We start from the raw sequence: 11,084 nt of genomic DNA on the forward strand, positions 1-11,084 counted from the left end.
GACTTCTGAAGGTAATTGGTTGCACCAGATCTTATTTATTAAGGGCTTCATAGCAAAGGGGTGAATACATTTGCACGCACCACTTTTCCGTTTTTATTTTTTTGAATTTTTTTGAAGCAATTACATTTTTTCATTTCACTTCACCAATTTGGACTATTTTGTGTATGTCCATTGCATGAAATACAAATACAAATCCATTTAAATTACAGGTTGTAATGCGACAAAATAGGAAAAACGCCAAGGAGGATGAATACTTTTGCAAGGCACTGTAGAAAATCAACTGGCAGTGTACCTTTGGGATACTGTTCTGCTGGGGTCCACAAAAATGACTCCTCCTCATGCTTGTACCCAGACTTCCTCCTCCGATAGCAGTTTTCAAAAAGTGTTCCCACGCCATATCATCCTCATTTCGCCCCCCATCATCTCCTTCTCCCTCCATGGTCACCCGATAGTGCGGTGGCCTTAATTAATCAACTGTACCTCATCTTGAGGTAAATCAGCACTCTATACACGTTTCAACATCAACACCTTCTGATGGTGATATCCCAGCCATGCTAACAAGGTAACCCCTGCTACCACTAACATAATGCATATTCAAGATAACACTCATTGGCTCTGTAGTCCAAATCCATGCTGTTACTATAGCATCCTTCACAATTACTACCGCTCCCTCAGTTGCTGTCCCTACATATCAAATTAAACTTTATTTGTCACATGCGCCGAATACAACAAGTGTAGACTTTACCGGGAAATGCATACTTACAAGCCCCTAACCAACAGTTCAAGAAGAGTTAAGAAAATATTTACCAAGTAGACTAAAATGAAAGTCACAATAAAAAAGTTACACAATTAGATTAACAATAATGAGGTTATACAGGGGGCACCGGTACCAAGTCAGTGTGCAGGGGTACAGGTTAGTTGAGGTAATTTGTACATGTAGGTGGGGGTGAAGTGAATATGCAACAGTGAAACAGTGAGTAGCAGCGGTGTACAAAAGGGAGGGGGAGGTCAATGTCAATTGTTAAAAGGTTTTTAAAACTATTGTAATAAATGCAACAGTTGGACAATGTATGAAGTTACTCCAAATGTTTTGAATTCATTATTGGAGTTCAGGTGGGAATACCCAAGAAGTCAAAGATAACTGAACAAAATTACTTTTGCCCCATTGCACTCACTTCTGTCATCATGGAGTGCTTTGAGAGACTAGTCAAGGATCATTACACCTCCACCTTACCTGCCACCCTAGCCCCACTTCAATTTGCATTCCACTCCAATAGGTCCACAGACGATGCAATCGTCATCACAGTGCCCTATCCCATCTGGACAAGAGGAATACCTATGTAAGAATGGTGTCCATTGAGTACAGCTTAACACCATAGTATCCTCCAAGCTAATCAATAAGTTTGAGGCCCTGGGTCTCAACCCGCCCTGTGAAATTGGGTCCTGGACTTTCTGACGGGCTGCCCTAGGTGGTGAAGGTAGGAAAAAATATCTCCACTTTGCTGATCCTCAACACTGGGGACCCACAAGGATGCATGCTCAGCCCGCTCCTGTACTCCCTGTTCACCCATGACTGTGTGGCCATGCACGCCTCCAACTCAATCATCAAGATTGCAGACGACACAAGAGTAGTGGGCTTGATTACCAACAAAGATGAGATAGCCTACAAGGGGGAGGTGAGGGCACTCAGTGTGTGGTGTCAGGAAAACAAACTCTCACTCAACGTCAACAAAACAAAGGAGATGATCGTGGACTTCAGGAATCAGCAGAGGGAGCACCCCCCATCCACATCAACAGGACAGCAGTGGAGAAGGTGGAAAGTTTTATGTTCACATCACGGACAAACTGAAATGGTCCACCCACACAGACAGTGTGGTGAAGAACCTCAGGAGGATGAAGAAATTTGGTGTGTCACCTAAAATCCTCACAAACTTTTACAGATTCACAATTGAGAGCATCCTGTCGGGCTGTATCACCGCCTGGTATGGCAACTGCACCGCCCACAGACACAAGGCTCTCCAGAGGGTGGTGCGGTCTGCACAATGCATCACCGTGGGCAACTACGTGCCCTCCAAGACACCTATAGCACCCAATGTCATAGGAAGGCCAAAAAGATAATGAAAGACAATAACCACCCGAGCCACTGCCTGTTCACCCCGCTATCATCCAGAAGGTGAGGTCAGTACAGGTGCATCAAAGCTGGGACCGAGAGACTGAAAAACAACTTCTATCAAGGCAATCAGACTGTTAAACAGCCATCACTAACACAGACAGGCTGCTGTCTGTATAACAGACTCAAAATCATTGACCACTTTAATAAATTGATCACTAGTGACTTTAGTAATGTTTACATATCTTACATTACTCATCTCATATGTATATACTGTATTTTATACCATCTATTGCATCGTGCCTATGTCATTCGGTCATCGCCCAGCCGTATATTTGTATGTACATATTCTTATTCCATCCCTTTGAATTTGTGTGTATGAGGTAGTTGTTCTGGAATTGTTAGATTACTTGTTAGATATTACTGCAATTTCGTAACTAGAAGCATGAGCATTTCACTACACTCGCATTAACATCAAACCGGAAAAAATTGTCTACATTAGTAGAGCTAACTGAGGCAATTTGACTGGTAAAGTAATGGGTACATTCGCAATGGCTGACAGGTATTATGATGCAATAATTTCCACTGTAATTTTGCATGTTCTATCAACTGATGCTGGATTGACATGGTCATGTAGAATGTTATTTCAAATGATGCTAACTGATGTGACTCATGCAATGGAATGTACAATGCTCAAAAAAATAAAGGGAACATTTAAACAACACAATGTAACTCCAAGTCAATCACACTTCTGTGAAATCAAACTGTCCACTTAGGAAGCAACACTGATTGACAATAAATTTCACATGCTGTTGTGCAAATGGAATAGACAACAGGTGGAAATGATAGGCAATTAGCAAGACACCCCTAATAAAGGAGTGGTTCTGCAGGTGGTGACCAGAGACCATTTCACAGTTCCTATGCTTCCTGGCTGATGTTTTGGTCACTTTTGAATGCTGGCGGTGCGTTCACTCTAGTGGTAGCGTGAGACAGAGTCTACAACCCACACAAGTGGCTCAGGTAGTGCAGCTCATCTAGGATGGCACAATGCGAGCTGTGGCAAGAAGGTTTGCTGTGTCTGTTAGCATAGTGTCCAGAGCATGGAGGCGCTACCAGGAGAGAGGCCAGTACATCAGGAGACATGGAGGAAGCCGTACGTAGGAGGGCAACAACCCAGCAGCACGACCGTTACCTCCGCCTTTGTGCAAGGAGGAGCAGGAGGAGCACTTCCAGAGCCCTGCAAAATGACCTCCAGCAGGCCACAAATGTGCATGTGTCTGCTCAAACGGTCAGAAACAGGCTCCATGAGGGTGGTATGAGGGCCCGACGTCCACAGGTGAGGGTTGTGCTTACAGCCCAACACTGTGCATGACGTTTGGCATTTGCCAGAGAACACCAAGATTGGCAAATTTGCCACTGGCGCCCTGTGCTCTTCACAGATGAAAGAAGGTTCACACTGAGCACATGTGAAAGATATGACAGAGTCTGGAGACGCCGTGGAGAACGTTCTGCTGCCTGCAACATCCTCCAGCATGACCGGTTTGGCGGTGGGTCAGTCATGGTGTGGGGTGGTATTTCTTTGGGGGGGCGCACAGCCCTCCATGTGCTCGCCAGAGGTAGCCTGACTGCCATTAGGTACCGAGATGAGATCCTCAGACCCCTTGTGAGACCATATGCTGGTGTGGTTGGCCCTGGGTTCCTCCTAATGCAAGACAATGCTAGACCTCGTGGCTGGAATGTGTCAGCAGTTCCTGCAAGAGGAAGGCATTGATGCTGTGGACTGGCCCGCCCGTTCCCCAGACCTGAATCCAATTGAGCACATCTGGGACATCATGTCACGCTCCATCCACCAACGCCACGTTGCACCACAGACTGTCCAGGTCTGGTAGGAGATCCCTCAGGAGACCATCCGCCACCTCATCAGGAGCATTCCCAGGCATTGTAGGGAGGTCATACAGGCATGTGGAGGCCACACACACTACTGAGCCTCATTGTGACTTGTTTTAAGGACATTACATCGAAGTTGGATCAGCCTGTAGTGTGGTTTTCCACTTTATTTTTGAGTGTGACTCCAAATCCAGACCTCCATGGGTTGATGAATTTGATTTCCATTGATCATTTTTGTGTGATTTTGTTGTCAGCACATACAACTATGTAAAGAAAAAAGTATTTAATAAGAATATTTCATTCATTCAGATCTAGGATGTGTTATTTTAGTGTTTATTTTTTTGAGTAGTGTATTTTTTTTATGTCAGTTGAGTTAATTGAAGCACAGATTGAAGTAGCAACGTGCATGTCTCCCCCACCTCAGGATCTGGGCCCGGTTTCAAAAAACAAGATATTTTCTTATGTTTTCTTTTAAAGTTTCCTTAAGTTTAAGTCAGTTGCACAAAACATTTGAAGGTGAATTTCCCCCTTAAATGAACCTTTTCACGTTTGAGTTCCAAACATCTCTAATGGTCGCCCCAGCGTGAGTTGTTTTGTGCACATAATGTCAGAATGCACTCACTGTTCCAAAATGTTATCATTACACAACAGGACAGTTAACACACACTGGCTGCTAATTATTTATGTTTCAACTTGCCAATTTCCCCAAAAAATTCTTCAAAGTTGTATTTTCTAACAACAGTTTGAATCGAGGTGTGTTCCGCCTCTTCATTAATTCACATAGAAGTAGCCCATTTCACTGTTGTGACTATTTATGTTTGAGGCTTTACAGAGCCAGACAAACGTCTCTCTTCAAGGAGAGCCCAAACACTTCCCCAGTGTTTTCGCAGATGAAGTATGCAGACATTTGCACAGTCTTGCATGAACTGGCACATTTTCTGGCTGGACCTCACATTGCCTTTATTATTGTTTTCCTTACAAACAATAACTTCGAACATGTGTGCGTTCCTATCAAAGTAAGTGCCTTATTTTCTGTCGTTTCTGTGTTGTCGTTTATACTGTAGCATACAGTATGTATGTATGGAGCATAATGTTTTTACAGTTTTATTCACACGTTTTCAAGTTCTAGTGAGAAATAATGCCTTCCGATTATTGCAGGGATTGTAATGGACACCTATGATGTGTGTAAAATACTTTTTTTGAAGGTTGTACTGATTATGATGAGCTAATGCTAAGCTAATTGCCATGTGTGGCGCCATGTTTATTGCCATTAGACAATGCATTATGGGTGTCACGTAAACATCTGTCAGACCAAAGATACCGTAATGAGGGGAAGGAATGGTTCACTCATCTTTCGCATTAACTTACTTCAACATACATACTGCAAACAGACCAAACTCCTCGTCTTCTCTTCTTATCTTTGTTTGATGTGAAAAAACAAACATGGTGGCGCACACAAACTACTATCGTCGGATTACCTTTGATTTTTAGAGGGGAGCTCACACGTGATGTGCTCACACGTGATGTGATGAATTGTAAATAGTAATTGTTATTAGCTAATTGATATTGTGGTTTCTGTCAGCTGAGAGCTAGCTAAATATGACTGCTTGTGTTACGTCAATTTTCCAGGGTTAGAGCTTCCCAATCCATTCTATCCATTTAATTAAATTTCTATGTCTCTGCCTAGGTTGCCTCCTGGCAACCATCCACATCTAAATACAACACAATTTAACTCAACTCAGTGCAACACAACACAAAGGAAGTAGATTTACTTTGAGAGCATGGGACAATATTCATAAATGTACCAGCACTACTGAGAAAAACGGTATCTCGTGTGTCTGGTTTATGTGTAATGTGCCAACAGGCGCAAGATGACGATGCAGAGGGGCCCAACAATGTCATTGAGTACTCCATCATGAAGACAGACCCAGAAAACATATTCGACATCAACGCAGACACGGGCGAGATCAAGCTCAAGTCCTACATCAAGTCCATGGACATCGTCCAGAACATCACCAAACAGAATGACTGTACCTGGTCTGTGGTGGTCCAGGCCCAAGACAGAGGCTCGCCCTCCTTCAGCACCACCACGGTGGTCAAGATAGACATCACAGAGGCGGTAAGAGACAGTGGGAACATCTCCAATGACACCCATTTAATTTTACAGGGAAGAAAATAAACTTGGAATATGCACATAACTCAGTGTTTTGTGTAGATGATGCATTATTAATGGAGATTTAGATTGCAATGGGAGATTTGCACGAACGTCTCAAGTTAGGACTTGTCTCTGGCACACTAGTGGCTCTGGTCAAAAGTGGTGCATAGTTGCTTTTAGTCAAACATAGTGCACCATGGGCCTCCAGAGTGGTGCAGAGGTCTAATGCATCACACAGACCTGGGTTCAATCCCAGGCTGTGTCACAGCCAGCCGAGACCGGGAGACCCATGAGGCGGCGCACAATTGTCCCAGCATCGTCTGGGTTAGGGGAGGTTTGACATTGCACTCTAGTGACTCCTGTGGCGGGCTTACTTCGGTAGCCAGATGTACGGTGTTTCCTCCGACACAATGGTGCGGATGGCTTCCATGTTAAGCGAGCAGTGTGTCAAGAAACAGTGCGGCTTGGTAGGGCAAAAGTAATGCACTATAGTGGCTGCACTATCTGATGGCTTTGGTCATGAATGGGACATAATGGTGGTTTTGGTAAAAAAAAAAAAATTGTGCGTGGGAAATGGTTAACGTTACAATCTGTAAATTGAAATTGAAACAGCTAGCTAGCTTACTTACAGAATATCTATGCATACATACTTTAGCTATCTAGCTAACAATTTTGGATAACTGCCGGGTGAAACAATTCACTTATTTAGTGATCGGCTATGAAAAACCAACTGACATTTACTCCTGAGGTGCTGCCTTGTTGCACCCTCGAGAACTACTATGATTATTATTTTTTGACCATGCTGGTCATTTATGAACATTTGAACATCTTGGCCATGTTCTGTTATAATCTCCACCCGGCACAGCCAGAACAGGACTGGCCACCCCTCATAGCCTGGTTCCTCTCTAGGTTTCTTCCTAGGTTTTGGCCTTTCGAGTTGTTCCTAGCCACCGTGCTTCATTGCTTGCTGTTTGGGGTTTTAGGCTGGGTTTCTGTACAGCACTTTGATATATCAGCTGATGTAAGAAGGGCTATATAAGTACATTTGATTTGAAATTCGATTTAGTTAGCTACCGCACCGCTCCTTGCTAGCAAAGGTATTGCTGCCTCCAAAACTGATAGGGGGCCTCCACTAATGTTTACATTTAGACGTATGTGACATGTCCTCATTCCAAGCATACTGCTAATACTATCTTTGGGAGCCTCATGTGTGAGCCAGTGGGATGCTCACTGCTTGAGTAACCCACTAAGTTTTGAAGCAGTCTTTTTCAGATAAAAGGTTGAAATCAATGCGACAGAGGCATTGAGCCATGGGTTTTAGTTTGATCAAATCCCCACTAGTTAGCTATCCCCCTAGCTAGTTGGGAAACACAACACCACACACAGCTCAAACCGACTCACACGCACGCTCACTATATGCTATAACTATGTAATAACCAGGGCATAGATATTTTCCTGGTCAAACCACGTGCTTAGGAAAACTCTTGGCCATAGTGATCACAAATAGTTCAAGCTGCTCAATAGAACAATCCAACTGAACACAGTAATCCAAACCCAAGATATCTGTTTGTTAGTTTTTTTTAGGTTTCCACCTTGAAACATCCCTAAACTATTATCTAAACTCCTCTAAATGTCAATTTTGTATTTTCAGGTCAAATCCAGATTTTTCTCCTACTTCCTGAGCCTCAAGAAGCATCCCGCAGCTGTGTTTGGGATTTGTTTTAGTGTTGTCACCTTCGCCATTGCAACGACTGTCCTCATTTCCACCCTCATTTACTGTAACACTTTGAAAAAATCTGGCGTTCAACCTCATGGCAAGATCAGAAAGATTATACGGAGGCCTGTATAATGCCATAAACAAAGCTTGCCTTGAGATCATCCAGCAGTCTTGGTGTCCCCCCATAACATTACACTAAGACTCTTACTGTTTATATGTTGTCTTCGAAGGACACCTGTATTTGTAGCTGGTCATTGTACCATAGTGCATGATTTGTGTCTGTGAAAGAGTACAAGAGCACAATAGAATATTTTGATCACTCCTTTGAAATGAAATAGAAATCCATGATAAATGTTATGGATGAACTGTAAACTCAAAACAATTGTGACGCTGCATGGTCTCGGTTAATAATGGGTGCCCCATCTAATCCTTCTGATCTTGTCTCAATCAAAAAAACAGTCAATGGGACAGGAATTATCATTCCAGACAAACTCAGACTAGTATTTTGCAGATCCACGTTTTGCAGACAGATTGTGTTAGCACTGACCAAGCTCCGGTAGGCGTATTTGGGGATTTGTTATTCTAATGTAGTGTAATGTTTTCACACTGTTTAGCTAGCTTAACACGCGTACGGATTTGGCTGTGGTGGTCTGGCAGTTTAAATGTATTATAATACACTTTGTCCCAAATTCCCATAGCCAAATAGCAACACACACAGAACCATGTAAGGTAATAAATAACTAGGATTTTCCCATGTATACTTGCAGTCTCCCATTTCAGTCCAATGGACATGACTGTGTCTCTCTGTGCTCTTTTACAGACTCAACTCAGGGGCCCTTGGGCATCCTTTTTCGTGCAGAGTAGAGACAAGCCTTTGCACATCTTAGGTATGATCGCTGGTGTCATTAGTCTCATGGTTGTGGTGACAGTCTTCATCTCCACCATCATGTTCATGCGCAACAAAAAGTCCAACAGGATCCTGCCCCACCGCCGCATCCGGAGACGAAACAAACCACCCGTGACCTTCAAGTTCCCGAACTCTGGAGAGAAACTCCTAATCCAAGAACCAGAGGTCATGGTGGGGGTCAACTGTAGCAACTGTAACATAGCGAGCGGACACCCTCTGCCTCCAAACCGCAACATGAATGTGGTGACTGGACACCATTGGTCTCCAAACCACAATGTGAGCATGGTGAGTGGACGCCATTGGCTACCACCACCACCGCCCAATGCCCCTGCCCTTCCCCCACTCCTCGCTGGGGGGAGGCCAGGGGAAAGACAGTGGGTGGTACCGACAGTATTGGGCACAGTAGCACAGATCAAGCCTAAGAGGAACAGGAACAGACCAGTTGACAGTGTCAATGCAGCACTGGTGTCTGAGCTCAAAATGAGACTGGACCAGAGGAGGTTGGCAAACTGCTCTTAGGAGAGCGAGAGAGTGAGTGTTTGTGTCTTCTTGTGAGTATTGATGAGTGGGAGTCATGATACTCAATGAAAGATATAATTCATACAGCAACTTTCAAAGTGCTTTACATTGTGTGTGTAGAAGTCAACCATCAATGTGTAGAAGTCATCAGCTGTTGTTGTTTTTACTGACAAAAACATGTGATCGTCTGTGCATGCGTGTCTTTGGTTCAAAGTCTGTTCAAATCAAAGTTTATTGGTTGCGTACACAGACTTGCAAATGTTATCACAGGTGCAGTGAAATCCTCACATTTCTAGCTCCAACAGTGCAGTAATATTTAGTAATACAATAACAATACACACATAATCCAAAATAAAACAAAACCAACAAACAATTAGAAAGTTCATATTATGGATGGATGGTGAATCTCTGATCCATTCCTTCTGTTCTTAGTCATTTCAGGTTCTTATAGCTTACGTGATGAAGTCATAGACTAGATCTCAGGACAAGGCTCTTATTTGGCTTCTGTCCAAGCTCCTTACAAGAGCTTTTATGAAGCTTAACCTGACTAAAGGGATCAACGGAGAGAGGTGAACTCGTCTGACCACCTGACAAAGAAGATCAACAAGCTTGGGAGTCAAGCAAAATGTATCTGAACACATTAAGGCAGGCACGTTTTGGGGTAAACCAATCACATTGCGGATAATTTGTCACATCTGCCATGTAAGGACCCTTGATGTCTAATTTCATCTATTTGTGTGGTGCATCTCTTTCCAATTGGATTCTCATTTATATTCCCTCCCCCCCCCAAAAAAAAACATGAGTACAGAGGAAATTTGTGGATTTTAAAACCAAACATATCCCTTGTATGTGCATCCACTTACATCTTGAGCCAGCCTTTTAAAGCAATAATTGCTTATGTCTTTTGTCTAGGAGTTAGAGATAAATATGGGTTTGGCCAATGGGATCCAAGGACCAGGATGGTGGTGTTGCCAAGGAAAAGTTTGGGTATTTACTGTAAGGTGGCTAAAGGATTAGGTTCATTACCTTACGAATCACTCTGGAACAGTGTTATTCACTGCCCTCTCCTGGAGAAGAAAGGGAATAATTTATTAACCCTTTGACGCATACAATCACACATTTGTGATCCATTGTTGACTGGTCCCTGCAGCGTACCATCGTAAATATGTGATTGGAATAGTAACAACAGAACATAGCTATGATAAAACAAACACGTCTAAACAGCATTGTCTGAAAAGCATCTACACAATGTTTTGTTCTGATGGGAAATAAAGGTCTTCACAACTTTATTCCTCAATTACACCTTTTATTGTAAAAGATAAATACGAATTTCGTCAATCTATGGAACACATCTACACCCAAACTCATTGCATAAACCAATCCAAGTAACATGTTGCCCTGACTATAAAATATACATAAATTAACGACTTAACAGCTAGACTTGTTTACAATGTACAACATCTCTGGTGAGCACAAGGAGAAATGTAATATTGTTTAGAAAAGAGATCTGAGATCAGCTAAGCTAAGAGCAGCCATGTGTGTTTGTTTCAAAGCGAAAACTCCCTAATCACAGAATGCCATTCACTATAAGATGCAAATAAACAAAGTCAAAGATGGCAGCACCCATTACCTGAAAAATATTCACTTTGTTTGACCACTGGATATTACAAATCTCCGAAGTACTTGTTACAGTGTACACAAGAACCGGAGCACATGACTTTACCAAAAAGCACATAAGATCATCACACCAAATACAAGTCTACTGCTAGCTGAACCATAGCTATACAGG

The 11,084-nt window shown here is 42.9% G+C and overlaps 1 protein-coding gene across 2 annotated transcripts in view; it reads left to right on the top strand.

The window, feature by feature from the left end:
• LOC118357571 (cadherin-related family member 1-like) overlaps positions 1 to 10,584 on the top strand; it is a 154,206-nt gene extending 143,622 nt beyond the window's left edge. For both annotated transcript variants that reach the window (XM_052478354.1, XM_035734819.1), the window contains exons 16-17: positions 5,862 to 6,116; positions 8,690 to 10,584. In XM_052478354.1, the coding sequence (XP_052334314.1) occupies positions 5,862 to 6,116; positions 8,690 to 9,295 (861 nt within the window). In that variant the 3' untranslated portion in view covers positions 9,296 to 10,584. The remainder of the gene's footprint in view (positions 1 to 5,861; positions 6,117 to 8,689) is intronic.
• Positions 10,585 to 11,084: the final 500 nt, after the last annotated feature.

This window comes from Oncorhynchus keta, chromosome 24 (genome assembly GCF_023373465.1).
Source record: "Oncorhynchus keta strain PuntledgeMale-10-30-2019 chromosome 24, Oket_V2, whole genome shotgun sequence".
Classification (NCBI taxonomy): Eukaryota; Metazoa; Chordata; class Actinopteri; order Salmoniformes; family Salmonidae; genus Oncorhynchus; species Oncorhynchus keta.